Source organism: Esox lucius, chromosome 12 (assembly GCF_011004845.1).
Source record: "Esox lucius isolate fEsoLuc1 chromosome 12, fEsoLuc1.pri, whole genome shotgun sequence".
NCBI classification, from domain to species: Eukaryota; Metazoa; Chordata; class Actinopteri; order Esociformes; family Esocidae; genus Esox; species Esox lucius.
This window is the reverse complement of record NC_047580.1, coordinates 32,485,617-32,504,280: the sequence shown is the minus strand read 5'-3', so window position 1 is coordinate 32,504,280 and position 18,664 is coordinate 32,485,617. Positions and strand designations below refer to the sequence as shown.

Sequence of the window (18,664 nt, the reverse complement as noted above, 5' to 3'; positions counted from 1 at the left end):
CAGGATGACATTAACCAGCTGATTCATATTTAGGGTAGTGCATTTGATGAGATAATATCGGCAACATTGTTTGCATTAAATACTGGATATTAAATATTAGCCCCTGATCAACTTCTGGTCATCTACATGACTGCAGCATCTATAGAATGTAAATAAATCAGAGGTGTTTAAAATGTTATTATTACCTATGTACAAAAATAAACACACATTACCAGGTGTACTGAAACACACTTGTACAGGTCTATTATACGCACAAGAACTTAGCATTGGAAGCACTGGCATACTGCAGTTTCGATTACCCAAATTTGAATAAAACAGGCTATGTACGAATGAAACTCACTGTGCTGGCTGCACCTGGGCTTGCAAAGCAGGTTGGTGGGAGTACAAGATGTTGTGCTTTCTGTGTGATAATAAGCACAAATTGCAAAGCATAAAAAAATAAACAGTGGAACACATGTCTACAATGAACAATATATACTAATAGAGTATTTCTTGTTTTTGGGTCCTTGTTTTCTGAGGAATATACACTATGTGTCTCTAAGATTAATGTTGATTTGATAGGTTAAGAAGTGCAGCTCAGTTTCTACCTCATTGGTTTGATTGGTTTTTAAAAATTGTTGATTTGGTTTAGCCCTAAGTGTTATTAGCCCTGAGTGAAATTGCTACACACATCACTGAAGGTTAGCATTGGCGTCAGAACGTGTGTGCTGGGACCTGGCCTTAACCCTGGAGAGAACGGTCCCAAGTTGGGCCACAGAGTTTCATTAGACGTCTTTACCTGGAGTAGGTCAATGCTCCGTACAGAAGGTAGACCTGGGTTCAGGTGGTATGACGTCGTATTTTGAATACTTTAGCTATGCTAAAGCTAATTGGAGCAGCTTGTGCGGTGCAATGAACCAATTATTAAATGTATCTTTGACGCAGGTAACAGGGACGTACTGAGGCACCATAAAAAGCAAAACATATTTAGCCCTCATTCGCTCTCATTCGCAGTTTCTTCTCTTTCTTCCCCTCTCCCACTCTCTTCCTGTCTGTTTTTCCATCTGTGTTCCTTTCTTCCTCTGTCACAATCCAGTGACATACCACCCGCTAACAGCTAATGAGCTCAGAGTGCAACTGCCACTAAACCTTTTGTTTTTAAAGAGATATGGAGCCTGTTTGCCTCGGGGCGGACTGGCTTTGCAAGGCAACGAGTCAAGCTGTGTAGAGTTGATAAAGCTAAGCGTTGGTGAAGGCCATTTTCTCATCGAGTGTCCCCATCCACCTCCACCTTGTTTTGAGTTAGTAGATATGGCCTGAGCTGTCCTTTCCGCACTGTCTCAAAGTGCACCAGCGGCTTGAAATCACATTACTCTCTCTGTGGGAGGAATTCACCTCTGCATTCACAGTCTTCTTTAGTCCCCTGTCTGAGTGGGACCTTAGAGGGATTCTGCTATAAAAAAAAAAATGTTTTGCTGGAGAAGTAATCTTTTTTTATTGTATTCTGCTCTCCTAAAAAACAAATAAGCAATTGGCACAGGTTGGAATCCATGAGAAGAAAGACATAAGAGCTGCAGACAAAAAGGACCCAAGCAAGAGTAGTTGTTGCTAATGTCAAAGCTAATGGGGATCGTCATCAGAAGAATTCTCATCTGTCCCCCTCTGTAGGAGGAAATGTCCTGTCTATTACTAGTCTTTCTGTAGGAGTATGGCGTGTCCTTTCTGAGCTGTCCTTACCAGTTATAGGCATGTATTCCCTTTCTGCACAAGTAGAAACTGTGCTCTGATCAGTGTTCTGTGAGGGTAAGGAGTCTCTTATCTGTGAGACTTCTGTGGGTGTAGAAACTGCACGGTCTAAGACTTCTGTAGGAGTAGGAAATCAGCTTCGTCTCCATATTTGGTAGAAGCTGTCAAATGTATTAGCTGAACTCCACTGTCAACTCTCTTCTATTTGAAGAGAGTTGAACTCAACCATCTGCTGTCTCCAGTCTATCAACTGTTGTGAACCGTCAGCTCTCTTTCCTCAGCGGTGCCTTTGGATGATTCCATGCGAGACCTTCAGTGCCTTCCATAAGTATTGGTACATTTGGCATATTGGTGCTTCTAATTGATCAGGTGTTTCCAGTTGCATTGAATGTTCACACATAAAAGAGCTGTGTATGTAGAGTCTCAGTTCCATTATTTGTTTTTGCCTTTGGAGTCTGAGTTTGGTGTCTGTAGGCATAATACAAGATGAAAATTAGGGAGCTGTCTATGAAAGAAAAGCCAGCGATTTGGATGCTTAAAGAAAAGAGTAACTCATTGAGAGCCGTAGCACAAAAGCACCAGAAACAGAAAGGCCACATTAGAATTAGCTAAAAAGTACAGAGTTTTGCCAGTAGTTTTGGAACAGTTGTATGTAACTCTGAAAGTGCTATTATTCTTAGTCGGTGTTGAAAAAGCCAGAACTATTTTGACTTGTATTTCATGATGTGCTTAAATTCTTAACTACTATTACAGTTTAAAAAATACAATGTTAGCTCTTCAACAGCGTACATCATGCTATTTCAGGTTTTGGACACAATATGAGCAATATCACGCTATTCAAAATATTTATGGAATGGGCCTGACTGTTTACCCTATTATTATTATTGTTTGGATTGCAGATTGCTGTTTTGAAGTTAGATAGGTCTGGTATGACCAGAACCCTGCATCTCACATTTCATTCCTGAATGTTGCCAGGTTAATGAGAAGACTGTGTGGAATCGTGGTCTGACATTTAATTCCACAGTTCCCTTTTTTTTATGTTGCAGAAGCTGTGTTGAGCCTTAATCCCACACCTCCAACCCACAATAAATTCAGGTTAAACCAGGACAAATGGAATTAGGGATATCTATATATCTAGCTCTGTCTCTCAGTGGCTTGCCAGAACACTTTGTCGTCTGGATTCAGAGAAGGAGCAGACAGGTGCTCAGCCACACTGAGATCCCCATGGCAGACAGAGTGGGCCCAGGATTAACCTGACGTTGCAGGCGCTGGTAACAACCAAGCGGAGCTCTCACATCCGATTTTCAGTGGGATGGAAAGCCATGTGGAAGATGCTGTGACGCTGAAAACCGGAAACATCCAGTTCCTGTAAGAGTGCCACTGAGGGTTTGTCCGGGGTTGACAAGGAACAGTGGTGCCCTCTGGCAGCCTGGGGCTCCTGGCTCGGCATTAGAGACCGCCCTGTGCAGAGTCATCTCACAAATTCAGCAACGGTTGTTATTTCCTCACATAGTGAAGATAAGGGGCAGAGTTGGAGCTGTTCCCCTGGATAAGGAGAAGGTTTTGAGGTGGGATGTTTTTAAGCTGAGTTGGCTTCTGGCTTTCTGCCACCCGCATTACTTGTCAAGCGGTGGCACCTGTCTTTGTCTGGCTTTGAAATATATATTCCTCTCCCGTCTCTGCCATGAGTAGAGGTTGGAATGATGCTCCATAAACTTAAGTATGAAAGAGCTATAGGACCGATATGTATTGAAGATCAGATGAAGGCATGATTTAACCCACCAACCTATGGACAATCCATAGATAACCCATGGACAACCCATAGATAACCCTTGGAAAACCCATAAGGAACCCTGGTCCCGAAGAGCCGCAGGCTCTTTATATTTTTGATTTAACGACCTGGAAGACAAGGTGTTTTAATTGACCATAAATTAATTGTCTCCTCCGATACAGGTCAGAGGAACACAACGGTAACAAACAGTCATTGACCCGCTCCGTCACAACCTCCCTGAACAGGCCCAAGGTCTTAGGATTTCACCCTGATTACAAACATGTGGAGGCTATGTATGCGCCATGGCCAGCATTGGTCGTGGTCAATTAATTTAAAAGTTTGTAACAAATATTAAAATGATTCCCATTCCCATCCTCTCAGGCAAAAAAATGTTTCAAGCTCAATCTAACTTGGCCTGGATAGAAGGGAATATGGCATTTAACCTGTAATGGGATTTTCTGACAACAGAAGCTCTTCTAGTTTCCTACAACTGACAACAGAAGCTCTTCTAGTTTCCTAGATCTGACAACGGAAGTTCTTTTAGCTTCTTATAACTGACAACAGAAGCATTAATAGGTCCCTACAACAGTGTGGGTGCCCAGTGTGTTTGTTGTGTGTGTGTGTAGTAAGGGGGACGACACTTCTAATCCAAACTGCTCATCTTTAAGATATTTGCCCTTGAATTGTTATACTGAGTTAGCATATGTAATTGTTTTGAGATGGTCACACTATGGACCATTTAGTGATTTCATTTTAACATTTAGGACTTGTGTAGGTATACAGAAACAATAGGGGAGAATTATTTGAAATTACTGTGAAATTGGCCTTTACTTCTATGGTGCACTTTCTTCTTTCAGATCCATTTCTACCACTTTAGCCAGTGCAATTTTCTGACACTAAATAACCCCCATATACACCTTGCCATTGTTACAGCAACAGTACAGTATGTGTTCTAGAGAGTGCTGTGAGTGTGTCACTGGTTTAGCTTTTAGCCCTAACTGATTGGTTCTGACAGTCGGTTTCGTAAGAGATTTGGGAAATATATGATTGTGTCCATAATTAATTCTGATAACGTTTAAAGGGTGAAAGTCACCGTCGGAAACCATAGAGTCTTTTGAGCCTGTCCTTTTGGAACTTGTAATAATCACCATGTTGAGGTTTTCAAGAATAAAGACAAACAATGATGTAACCAGTAAATACGTTTAAAGGTCCCAATAAGCCCTCTCTGTTCATTATATTTCTAGGTTTCCAGGACCTAACTCTGTAATTATTTATGTCAGTTTATGGTAGCATTTTCTGCTGTCCTATCCTTTATTCATGTTTCTGCATCTCCAAGCGGCAGTCAGCCCTCTAACATGAATTATTCATGAGGCACACAATTAGCTGAGGGAACAAATTAACCACAGCGGGTGGGCGTGTGTGGGTGGGTTCGTGTCTGTGTGATCTCGGTCTATGAGTACATGTGGGGACCAACAATCGGTCCCCACAATGTTTATCAGCAGCCTACCTCTAAGGAAAAATGTGATTTTACGTTTAGAGTAGAACTTACAATTGGGCATAGTGTTAGAATTGTGGTTACTTTTTGCAGGTTTAGCAATTTCTGGTTAGGTTTAGGGCTAGGGAATACTGAACATGGATTTATTGGTTATGTTCAGGTCCCCAGAAGGATAGAAAAACCAAGGTATGGGAATGTTTGTGTGCCAGTATCTCCCTGAGCAGAAAGGAAGGAGGTTTGGGAGTGCCAAAAGCTAATTGAGTGGATTTTCACAGCTACCAGTCGGGCCATGTGTTCAACAGGGATGATGCAACATCCAGGAGGTTAGCCAGAGTCTCCCTCCTATTGGATTTATGAGAGAAGAAAGTGTCCCTGGCCACAGGCACAGAGGAAACATTACCGGGCTTCAGCCGAAAGGCCAATGGAAAACTGGACACTTGGAAACCAGATCAGTAATGAAGAGTCTAAACCGTTGACTCAGAGACTGAATCAGTGACTCAGAGACTGAACACGTAACCCAGAGCCTGAACCAGAGACATGGAGACTGAACCAGTGACTCAGATACTGAACCAGAGACTTAGAGGCTGAGTCAGTGACTCAGAGACTGAACACGTAACCTAGAGCCTGAACCAGAGACCTGGAGACTGGACCAGTGACTCAGATACTGAACCAGAGACTTAGAGGCTGAATCAGTGACTCGGAGACTGAACCAGAGACCTGGAGACTAAACCAGTGACTCAGATACTGAACCAGAGACTTAGAGGCTAAGTCAGTGACTCAGAGACTGAACACGTAACCCAGAGACTGAACCAGAGACTTAGAGGCTAAGTCAGTGACTCAGAGACTGAACACGTAACCCAGAGACTGAACCAGAGACCTGGAGACTAAACCAGTGACTCAGATACTGAACCAGAGACTTAGAGGCTGAATCAGTGACTCAGACTGAACTGAATTTGGCCGACAACTTATTACTTCTATGAAAGATTACAGGCCAACTTAGTTGATCCTGGATAGCCTTGCCACGTAAGCTTTTGTTTGGATGAACATCACAATCTTTGTAATGTTAAATATCAAGTATTTCATGTGTGTTATAATTATTTATAACACACACACACACACACTCGTGCTTTACAACACCGTACTATATCAGTCACAACAACATGCTAGCATGACACTGTACTATAACAGTCACAACAACATGCTACTATATTAGTCACAACAACATATTGGCACAACACTGCACTATATCAGTCACAACAACATGCTTTACAACACTGTATTATATCAGTCACAACAACATGCTTTACAACACTACTATAACAGTCACAACAACATGCTTTACAACACTGTATTATATCAGTCACAATAACATGCTTTACAACACTACTATAACAGTCACAACAACATGCTAGCATGACACTGTACTATAACAGTCACAACAACATGCTACTATATTAGTCACAACAACATATTGGCACAACACTGCACTATATCAGTCACAACAACATGCTTTACAACACTACTATAACAGTCACAACAACATGCTTTACAACACTGTATTATATCAGTCACAACAACATGCTTTACAACACTACTATAACAGTCACAACAACATGCTTTACAACACTGTATTATATCAATCACAACAACATGCTTTACAACACTACTATAACAGTCACAAAAACATGCTTTACAACACTGTATTATATCAGTCACAACAACATGCTTTACAACACTACTATAACAGTCACAACAACATGCTTTACAACACTGTATTATATCAGTCACAACAACATGCTTTACAACACTACTATAACAGTCACAACAACATGCTTTACAACACTGTATTATATCAGTCACAATAACATGCTTTACAACACTACTATAACAGTCACAACAACATGCTAGCATGACACTGTACTATAACAGTCACAACAACATGCTACTATATTAGTCACAACAACATATTGGCACAACACTGCACTATATCAGTCACAACAACATGCTTTACAACACTACTATAACAGTCACAACAACATGCTTTACAACACTGTATTATATCAGTCACAACAACATGCTTTACAACACTACTATAACAGTCACAACAACATGCTTTACAACACTGTATTATATCAATCACAACAACATGCTTTACAACACTACTATAACAGTCACAAAAACATGCTTTACAACACTGTATTATATCAGTCACAACAACATGCTTTACAACACTACTATAACAGTCACAACAACATGCTTTACAACACTGTATTATATCAGTCACAACAACATGCTTTACAACACTACTATAACAGTCACAACAACATGCTTTACAACACTGTATTATATCAGTCACAACAACATGCTTTACAACACTACTATAACAGTCACAACAACATGCTAGCATGACACTGTACTATAACAGTCACAACAACATGCTTTACAAGCCCTCCATTTTCTCTGTTTATACAGTTGAAAAGATATCCAGGACTCCACTCCCTGGAAAACACTGGCCAACTGTTAATGAAGGGTAAAAAACAAATTAAATGAGTACAACTGAAATTAAATGAAAGGCAATGCAACAACTTTGAAGTTGTTTTTCTGTCCTTCGTGTACGGACGTACTGGCAAGTTTTTTTCCCCCATTAACAACATCTACAGAGAGACCACTTTTTATCTGTTTCTTTACTGGGAGAAAGTAGTGGAGTCAGGAACTATGGTGATATAGAGCAGGAAGGAGAGAGAGTGAATGGGGAAGCGAGAGAAAGAGAGAGAGTGATTGGTTATTAACTGGCTGTAATTAAATGCAAGGAGTGAAGATTCCTGTTGCACTTCAAGACAGAGAAGCGGCACCCTGTCTTGGGACAGAGGAGTTAGAGAAACAGGATCTAACCAGCTGCATAGAGCTGTGATTATTAATCTGTACTCATCAGAGCTTTCTCACTGACTGCCTAACAGTTTATCAGTCCAATATCCTGCGTGGCACTGGGGTCTAAGGTTGCATTGGGTTGTGTCCACAAGCCCAGTGGACGGCGCTCCGGGGGGGGGGGGGGGTTCATTCCTTGTCTCAATGTGCTATAGCGCCTCCTCCTGGCAGGATAGAAAGGCTGAGGTCATGGACTGGTAACGAAACTGAGAAATTTGGGTACATTTTGATTTAGGAAAATGTATTGACAAATACAAATCCCTCCGATGGCGGGAGAGGAAGCTGGACAGACTCTGCAGGCCCAAGCGTACTGTATTTTTAACTCCCACCTCCGGCAGAGCTTCGACTGGATCCCGAGGGAGGCTGGAGATATTGAGTCCGAGTGGACCATGTTCTCCACCGCCATTGTCGAAGCGGCCGCTCCGAGCTGTGGCCATAAGGTCTCCGGTGCCGGTCGAGGCGGCAATCCCCGAACCCGGTGGTGGACACCGGAAGTAAGGGATGCCGTCAAGCTGAAGAAGGAGTCCTATCAGGCCTGGTTGGCTTGTGGGACTCCTGACGCAGCTGACGGGTACCGACAGGCCAAGCGGACTGCAGCCCGGGTGGTTGTGGAGGCAAAAACTCGGGCCTGGGAGGAGTTCGGTGAGGCCATGGAGAAGGACTATCGGCTGGCCTCGAAGAGATTCTGGCAAACCATCCGGCGCCTCAGGAGAGGGAAACAGTGCCCTACCAACGCTGATTACAGTAGAGGTGGGCAGCTGTTGACCTCAACAGGGGATGTCGTCGGGCGGTGGAAGGAGTACTTTGAGGATCTCCTCAATCCCGCCGTCACGTCTTCCATTGAGGAAGCAGAGGATGAGGGCTCAGAGGTGGTCCTTTGCTAAGGGCTGTCAGGTCCCTGTACCACCGAAGCAGGAGCTTGGTCCGCATTGCCGGCAGTAAGTCAGACTTGTTCCCAGTGCATGTTGGACTCCGGCAGGGCTGCCCTTTGTCACCGGTTCTGTTCGTAATTTTTATGGACAGAATTTCTAGGCGCAGCCAGGGGCTGGAGGGTGTCAGGTTTGGGGACCACACAATTTCGTCTCTGCTCTTTGCGGATGATGTTGTCGTGTTGGCCCCTTCAAGCCAGGACCTCCAGCATTCACTTGGACGGTTTGCAGCCGAGTGTGAAGCGGTGGGGATGAAAATCAGTACCTCCAAATCCGAGGCCATGGTCCTCAGTCGGAAAAGGGTGGCTTGCCCACTTCAGGTTGGTGGAGAGTGCTTGCCTCAAGTGGAGGAGTTTAAGTATCTAGGGGTCCTGTTCACGAGTGAGGGAAGGATGGAACGGGAGATTGACAGACGGATCAGTGCTTCTGCCGTAATGCGGTCGATGTATCGGTCTGTCGTGGTGAAGAAAGAGCTGAGCCGCAAGGCGAAGCTCTCGATTTACCGGTCAATCTACGTTCCTACTCTCACCTATGGTCATGAGCTTTGGGTCATGACCGAAAGGACAAGATCCCGGATACAGGCGGACGAAATAAGCTTTCTCCGCAGGGTGGCTGGGCGATCCCTTAGAGATAGGGTGAGAAGCTCGGTCACCCGGGAGGAGCTCAGAGTAGAGCCGCTGCTCCTCCACATCGAGAGGGGTCAGCTGAGGTGGCTTGGGCATCTGTTTCGGATGCCTCCGGAACGCCTTCCTGGGAAGGTGTTCCGGTCCCGTCCCACCGGGAGGAGACCCCGGGGAAGACCTAGGACACGCTGGAGGGACTATGTCTCCCGGCTGGCCTGGGAGCGCCTTGGTGTCCCCCCGGAAGAGCTGGAGGAAGTGCCTGGGGAGAGGGAAGTCTGGGCATCCCTGCTTAGACTGCTGCCCCCGCGACCTGGCCCCGGATAAGCGGAAGATGATGGATGGATGGAATATTGACAAATAACGATTATCCTTTCTTTAAAACCTTGCTTTCCCTCTCTCCCTCTTTTACATTTTCTCACTTTCTATCTTTCTGTCTCTCCTGTCCTCTTCTAGTTTGGGAGAACGGAAGTGATCGACAACACTCTTAACCCAGACTTCGTCAGGAAGTATATCCTGGACTACTTCTTTGAGGAAAAGCAGAATCTTCGCTTTGACGTGTGAGTAGTGATTCTCTTTGATCTGGTCCTCAGAGGACTCAGCAGGCAGACGGGGGGGGGGGTTTAGAGTATTTGAGTTTCACAAGTGATGTGTGATGTTTCCAAACCATCCAACCCACCCATTCCTATTAGCTTCTCTCTCTCTTTGTCCTCCTCCTCCACCCCTTTCTCCTCTATCTATCTGTCCTCCTCCTCCTCCCCTTTCTCCTCTTTCTATCTGTCCTCCTCCTCCTCCCCTTTCTCCTCTTTCTATCTGTCCTCCTCCTCCTCCCCTTTCTCCTCTTTCTATCTGTCCTCCTCCTCCTCCCCTTTCTCCTCTTTCTATCTGTCCTCCTCCTCCCCTTTCTCCTCTTTCTATCTGTCCTCCTCCTCCTCCTCCCCTTTCTCCTCTTTCTATCTGTCCTCCTCCTCCTCCTCCCCTTTCTCCTCTTTCTATCTGTCCTCCTCCTCCTCCCCTTTCTCCTCTTTCTATCTGTCCTCCTCCTCCTCCCCTTTCTCCTCTTTCTATTTGTCCTCCTCCTCCCCTTTCTCCTCTATCTATCTGTCCTCCTCCTCCTCCCCTTTCTCCTCTTTCTATCTGTCCTCCTCCTCCTCCCCTTTCTCCTCTTTCTATCTGTCCTCCTCCTCCCCTTTCTCCTCTTTCTATCTGTCCTCCTCCTCCTCCTCCTCCCCTTTCTCCTCTTTCTATCTGTCCTCCTCCTCCTCCTCCCCTTTCTCCTCTTTCTATCTGTCCTCCTCCTCCTCCCCTTTCTCCTCTTTCTATCTGTCCTCCTCCTCCCCTTTCTCCTCTTTCTATCTGTCCTCCTCCTCCTCCTCCCCTTTCTCCTCTTTCTATCTGTCCTCCTCCTCCTCCTCCCCTTTCTCCTCTTTCTATCTGTCCTCCTCCTCCTCCCCTTTCTCCTCTTTCTATCTGTCCTCCTCCTCCTCCCCTTTCTCCTCTTTCTATCTGTCCTCCTCCCCTTTCTCCTCTTTCTATCTGTCCTCCTCCTCCCCTTTCTCCTCTTTCTATCTGTCCTCCTCCTCCTCCCCTTTCTCCTCTTTCTATCTGTCCTCCTCCTCCTCCCCTTTCTCCTCTTTCTATCTGTCCTCCTCCTCCTCCCCTTTCTCCTCTTTCTATCTGTCCTCCTCTTCCCCTTTCTCCTCTATCTGTCCTCCTCCTCCCCCTTCTCCTCTTTCTATCTGTCCTCCTCCCCTTTCTCCTCTTTCTATCTGTCCTCCTCCCCTTTCTCCTCCTCCTCTCTCTACCAGTCCCTGTCTGTTCCATCTTGTCTCTCTCTGCGTATCTTCGCCTCACCCTCTTCACCTTTCATTTATTCTCTTTCTTTGGCCCCCGACCACCATCTCTCCTGTGTAATAATTTAATATCAGCACTTTGCTCTGCCTAGAATGTCATGTGTTGGGAACAGGAGGGGTTGAGGACGGTATAAAGGACTATCAATATTTGACGAGAGGGTTATCCTCATTATTCACCCTGTCAAAAAAGCAAATGTCTGAAGTCCCAGCCGAGCCCTGTAAAAAAAATTACAAAATAATAATTTTCCCTTGTTCCTCATCTTCCTCATCTTCCTCCACTCCTACCCTCCTTCCTCTGCTTCCTGAATAGCCCCACATCGTCTTGGAAGACCTCATTTAGAGAAAACTGGGTGCACCTCATTTAGAGAAAACTGGGTGCACCTCATTTAGAGAAAACTGGATGCACCTCATTTAGAGAAAACTGGGTGCACCACATTTTGAGAAAACTGGGTGACACCTCATTTAGAGAAAACTGGGTGACACCTCATTTAGAGAAAACTGGGTGACACCTCATTTAGAGAAAACTGGATGCACCTCATTTAGAGAAAACTGGGTGACACCTCATTTAGAGAAAACTGGGTGCACCTCATTTAGAGAAAACTGGGTGCACCTCATTTAGAGAAAACTGGGTGACACCTCATTTAGAGAAAACTGGGTGACACCTCATTTAGAGAAAACTGGGTGCACCTCATTTAGAGAAAACTGGGTGCACCTCATTTAGAGAAAACTGGGTGGAATATACCGGGGGTCTCAGCGAACGAATGGCTCGATGTGATAGAAATGCCAGGGCATGTTTTTGGTCACAGTTCGCCCCTGTCTCTAGCTCTGTGTTCAGTCTTCTGATGACATCTCAAAGGATTTAAAGAGACTTAATAACTTCATTTGGATCCTTTTCATCATATACTTTAACTCTGCACTCAGAGACTGAAGTGCTACACCCCCTCATTAATTAGCCACATTTACATTTCCCTTTTATATTCTGTCAGGGGGCAGAGAAGGAGGAAAAGGACGGGATGGACGGTTGGCCCTGTTAAGTTCAGTTTTAGCATCTGTAGTCTAGCTCCTTTGTTTTTAAAGGAATTACATAGCATTTGGATTACTTCATTCAAAAGTTAGAAGGCGCTAAGACAAACTTTTCAACATTTAATTTTTGTTTCTGAATGACTGAGCGACAACAAGGCCGACGTTGGTCAATAATATTTAGAATTATAAAAAATACCTCCTAAAGTGATATTAAATATTACAGAGCCACTCCGGTCACATGGTTATCCATATGAAATCTACTTCCAGCTGACAGATTTGACACCTTGCAAACCAGTAATTGGTTTAGAAGACTACTAATCCTCCTTGATTTAGAGGTGGACTGCCCATGGATGTGTCTAAACCTCTATGAATTAGTGCTGGGCTGTCTGTCGGACTGTGACTTTTTGTTACCCTGACTTAGTTTTGGACTGTCTGTCCATGTGACTAAATCTCCTGACTTAGTTTTGGACTGTCTGTCCATGTGACTAAATCTCCTGACTTAGTTTTGGACTGTCTGTCCATGTGACTAAATCTCCTGACTTAGTTTTGGACTGTCTGTCCATGTGACTAAATCTCCTGACTTAGTTTTGGACTGTCTGTCCATGTGACTAAATCTCCTGAATTAGTTTTGGACTGTCTGTCCATGTGACTAAATCTCCTGAATTAGTTTTGGACTGTCTGTCCAAGTGTCTAAACCTCCCTGACTTGTTGGACTGTCTTTCAAAGCAGAATTCTCTCACTGAAAGAGAGCGAGGTGAAGCAACGGTTTGCGCTACATCGCTAGGTAATTCGTCACTTTCCGCTACAGTACATCCAACTTTGTGAAAGACAGCGGATATTGAAAAATAATATATGTTGTGTCACAGCAAAAATTTATTCTCGCAAATGGCCTAATAAAAGGCTTGCTGTTCTGGCTGATGTGTTTGAGGAATTTTGAAAACTGCTGGTATCTTTATGAGAATAGTTTCATGAACTTGCAAACAATTGGGTTTTATAATACATCTAAGCCCCAAGCGTTTACTTGGGAAAAGGTCACATGTGACCTCTCGACACAAATATATATTAGGCTTCACAACCGACTATGCTTCCCAAATTGCATAAGTTTGCTGTGACAGAACACTGCTACTCTCTAACTTGCTCTCAGTGGGTGAGAGATGTGCCCATTTGAACAGACATATCTCCACCAACTTCTGATCCTCTAAAGTTCGGAAATACATTGACACAGACCCAACACTAAGCAGAGTTACTCAAACCCAACTCTAAGCAGAGTTACTCAAACCCAAAACTAAGCATAGTTACTCAAACCCAATACTAAGCAGAGTAACAAAGACCCAACACTAAGCAGAGTTACTCAAACCCAACTCTAAGCAGAGTTACTCAAACCCAACTCTAAGCAGAGTTAATCAAACCCAACACTAAGCAGAGTAATACAGACCCAACACTAAGCATAGTTACTCAAATTCAACACTAAGCAGAGTAACACAGACCCAACACTAAGCAGAGTTACTCAATCCCAACACTAAGCCGAGTAACACTGACCCAACACTAAGCAGAGTAACACAGACCCAATACTAAGCATAGTTACTCAAATCCAACACTAAGCAGAGTAACACAGACCCAACACGAAGCAGAGTAACACACACCCAAGACTAAGCCGAGTAACACACACCCAACACTAAGCAGAGTAACACTGACCCAACACGAAGCAGAGTAACACACACCCAACACTAAGCTGAGTAACACACACCCAATACGAAGCAGAGTAACACACACCCAACACTAAGCAGAGTAACACACACCAACACTAAGCCAAGTAACACAGACCCAACACGAAGCAGAGTAACACACACCCAACACTAAGCCGAGTAACACAGACCCAACACGAAGCAGAGTAACACACACCCAACACTAAGCCGAGTAACACAGACCCGACACGAAGCAGAGTAACACACACCCAACACTAAGCCGAGTAACACAGACCCAACACTAAGCAGAGTAACTAAAACCCAACAGTAAGCAATGTAACTCAAACCCAACACTAAGCAGTCACATAAACCTAAACCCAACACTTAGCAGAGTAACACAAACCCAACACTAAGCAGTCACACAAACATAAATGCAGCACTAAGCATTGTAACACAGACCCAACTCAAACCAGAGTAACATAAAGAAAACACTAAACAGAGTCACACCGACCCAACACTAAGCAGAGTAACACACACCCAACACTAAGCCAAGTAACACAGACCCAACACTAAGCCGAGTAACACAGACCCAACACGAAGCTGAGTAACACAGACCCAACACAAAGCAGAGTAACACACACCCATCACTAAGCTGAGTAACACAGACCCAACACGAAGCAGAGTAACACACACCCAACACTAAGCCGAGTAACACAGACCCAACACTAAGCAGAGTAACTAAAACCCAACAGTAAGCAATGTAACTCAAACCCAACACTAAGCAGTCACATAAACCTAAACCCAACACTTAGCAGAGTAACACAAACCCAACACTAAGCAGTCACACAAACATAAATGCAGCACTAAGCATTGTAACACAGACCCAACTCAAACCAGAAAACACTAAACAGAGTCACACCGACCCAACACTAAGCAGAGAATCACAAACCTGACACTAAGACGAGTCACACAAACTCACACAATGCGGAGTCATTCAAACCCAACACTAAGCAGTCTTACAAACTTAACACTAAGCAGAGTTGTACAACTGAGATACGCCTGTTAGGACATTGGTATAGCAACTGATTGTATGGAAAATTTACTTTATTTGAATTGTTTCAGTGAATGCTCCTGTATTTGTCCAAAAGGAATTGTAGCATTGTTTCACTGTGGATTTAGGTCTAGGAATCTACAGGAATTCATTTTCTACCACTGTCAGCTCTTCCCATTTACATTTATGTGCTCTTGTGATTTCAGATATGATATTGATTCCAAAAGTCCAGATATGGCAAAGCACGTAAGTGAAAATGGTATCCCTTGATGTTCAAAACTTTTTGTTTTGAAATGGTTTGAAAAAGTTTTCTTGAACAGCATGTAATTCCATATTTTGGTTTAATGCAACAAAAACAAAACAAAAATCCATGTCCTCCAAAAGCGCACGTATCGTGTTGGGTAGTGATGATGAATAACAGTGCTTCACTTTCATCTTTTAATTTGAACAATACATGCGGCATGTATGAAATATAACCTATGTTAAAGGTCGCACACAGGATCTCCCTTTGTGATGAGGGTTGCGTCGGCCGCCATCGTTCCGTGACCCGACTAAACATCTCCCGCTCAATATTTCCTGCTAAAATGTCAAGGATACTTGACAATATTTCCTGATTGTGTTGATATTGAATAGCTCCCATAAAAACTGACACTTTATCTGGTGCAAATTAGGACTTAATTCTCCTGGCTTTAGGTGAAGCATTGTCATTTGTCACAGCATCCATCAAAGCTTGCCTTACGTGTTTCCTTTACAGTACTTCTAAGCATGATGTATTGCACTCCAGTGTTATTAAGATGCCTCACGACATGTAATGATGATGAACGAATGCGACGTTCTTGATTTGCAGCAAAAGCATTGATAAGCAGCCCATTTGTCACACTTTAATAATGATAATAAGTATTTGCAGCCGACCGTTTCCCTGATACCCGGAATAGGAATCCTTATTTACGCATTCTCCACTTGTATCAAATTGTTTTGTACTGGCTTTTGTGTTACCAATTATTTGTCCTTGCACATGAAACACTTATTCCAATTTCTCTTCCTTTTTCTTCAATTCTTCTCCTTCCTCTCCTTTCTCCATGCTCTTGAATTGATAACGGCCTTGGTATTTGAGTATGAAATGATGTGCTCTTTTGTTGTTGTTGTTGTTGTTCTTCTTCTTCTTCTTCTTGTTGTTCTTGTTGACCTTGGTGTCACTGTTGTTGGTGGTTTGTTGTTTTTGGTTTTGCTGTTGGCGTTGTTGTTGTCTCTGCTGCTGCCTGGTCTACTTCTCCTCTTCCTCATCCTCTACCTCCTCCTCTTCCTCCTTCTCCCCGGAAGCCCTCCGACATTGACGTAGGTGCTTTGACCTCTGCACTGAAAGTAACCTCACGACCTACCGCTTATGACACAGCATATGTTGACCCTTATATTTCATAGCTGATAACAAATTAATAGTAAAAAGTAATCTTAGATCACGTTGCCATTATAACAACACTTATAATGCTTATAACACACTACTTAGCTCCGTTATAACCTCACCAAATGTCACCTCGCCCCCCCCCCACCGTCTCGTTCTGATCTCTCTGTCTCTTCCTCATTTGTCCACACCCAAACGTCTCCCGTCATCTCTCAATCGCCTCCCATCTCTACTCTCTCCTTCCCCGTTCACTCCTCCTTCCCCGTTCACTCCTCCTTCCCCCTTCCCTCCCTCCTGCGTCCTTCACCTTTCACTCCTCTGTCCACTCCTCCTTCCCTCTTCCGTCCATTCATCACCTCCCTCCTCTCTTCCACTCTTAATGTAACCGTCAGCCTTCACCTCTCCTCCTCCTCCTCCTCCTCACAGGACTTCTTGGGCCAGGTGTTTTGTACCCTGGGTGAGATCGTAGGTTCCCCTGCCAGTCGCCTGGAGAAACCCCTGGGGTGAGTGGTGCTGTCCGGGATGGATGACCGACTTACTTGTTGATTGATTTACTGAATGACTGATTGCTTAATTGGTTGATTGAATGATTGATTGATATACTGAATGACTGATTGGTTCATTGGTTGATTGATTTACTGAATGACTGATTGGTTCATTGGTGTACTTATTGATTGGTTGATTCACTAATTGATTTATTCATTTAGGCTGTATGGCAAACTGATTGGATGATTGGTTGAAGCTGTGAGGCTGTGAGAATATTGGAGCCCTTTATTGATCGGTTGGTTATTTGGTTTATAATTTGTATAAGTAGTGACAGATCAATCGATGCAAAGTTTAACTTAGTTTGCAAAGTTTATCTTAATGTATCTTAGTGTATATACAGCTCCGGAAAAGATTAAGAGTGGTCTCTTTATTTTTTCCGCAGCTGTATGTATATATATATATGTGTATGTACGTGTGTGTGTGTGTGTGAGAGAGCGAGAGAGAGAGCCTTTGAACAGAGATATGGGGTTTCACCCTACCACTGTTCTCTCACAGCCACTTGGACTGGTAAGTGGGTTGGGATAAATAACAGTATTAGAGGCCTCTGATTTTAAACTGTTTATCCACAGAACCAAAGTGCCCTTGTATCAGTCGCCATGTCGCCAGCGCTAGGTCATGACAGCATTAGCACGCACGCACGCCCCTCTGGGTGTTTCTGTGTGCCTTAAAATGCAACCTGGCCGGGCGGATTTTCTCACGGGGGTTCATATGTTCCTGGTGTGTGTTTCAAGCAGTTCACTTTTTGCTTTATGGTGAATGAAAGGGGAGCCTACATGGGAACGGCTCTGGGGTCCAGATGATGAGAAATGTGTCTTGTGCCATCTGTGGAGTGCATTGGGGGCTCAGATAAGACCAGTGTGTATTCAATGTATTGGTAAACAGTGTGTGTGTGTCTGTGTCTGTGTGTGTGTGTGTGCGGCTGGATAGCGCTGTACTTGAACATTCCCGGGCCCAGGGTATCCTCTTACACAACAACTGAAAGACCAATCGGCCATTCAGGGCGCCTGGGGATTAATGCCCGGAACCAGGAACCAGCACACCCGCTCCTAGAAAAACACATGCAGAGTGTCCCTCGACAGAGCCGCAGCTGTACAGACCGCAACACTGACACTAGGGAGCTGGGTGTCTCTTTGAAGTTTATGCTGTTTGAATGTGTGTGTGTGTGTGTGTATGTTTGCTCAGTAGTGAGTGTGGATGTGCTTGTATGCTTGTGCACGCATTCGCCTGAAGCAGTGGGGGGCGTTTGTGCAAACTGTGGCAGAAGTTGAGCCGTGCTGCTTTGTTCCTGTGTTTCTGCGGCGATGCCCCTGCAGGCAGCCGCTGGCTGTGACCGGTGATACTGGTAGATTAGTGTCGAGAGTGTCTCCGCCGCCTGTCACTCGGCAACAAGAGGATCAGGACAGCTTGTTTAACAATATGGTGTAAACTGGCCTTCAAAAAAAATTTACAGATGGGCAGAGTACAGAGAGCTGAGAAAGACAGGGAGAGACAGGGAGGGAGAGGGAGGAGAGAGAGCTGATAGAGACAGGGAGAGGGAGGAGAGAGAGCTGAGAGAGACAGGGAGAGACAGGGAGGAGAGAGAGGATGGACAGGGAGAGAGAGGAGAGAGAGCTGAGAGAGACAGGGAGAGGGAGGAGAGAGA

At 44.4% G+C, this 18,664-nt stretch overlaps 1 protein-coding gene across 2 annotated transcripts in view; it reads left to right on the top strand.

The window, feature by feature from the left end:
* The window catches only part of LOC105023799 (copine-5), a 110,705-nt gene that overhangs the window by 26,087 nt on the left and 65,954 nt on the right, over nt 1-18,664 (top strand). The window contains exons 4-7 of one of the 2 annotated variants that reach the window (XM_013136388.4): nt 9,922-10,025; nt 15,284-15,323; nt 16,398-16,412; nt 16,903-16,979. In XM_013136388.4, coding sequence (XP_012991842.1) covers nt 9,922-10,025; nt 15,284-15,323; nt 16,398-16,412; nt 16,903-16,979 — 236 coding nt within the window. The remainder of the gene's footprint in view (nt 1-9,921; nt 10,026-15,283; nt 15,324-16,397; nt 16,413-16,902; nt 16,980-18,664) is intronic. The other variant, XM_013136389.4, reaches the window with a different exon arrangement.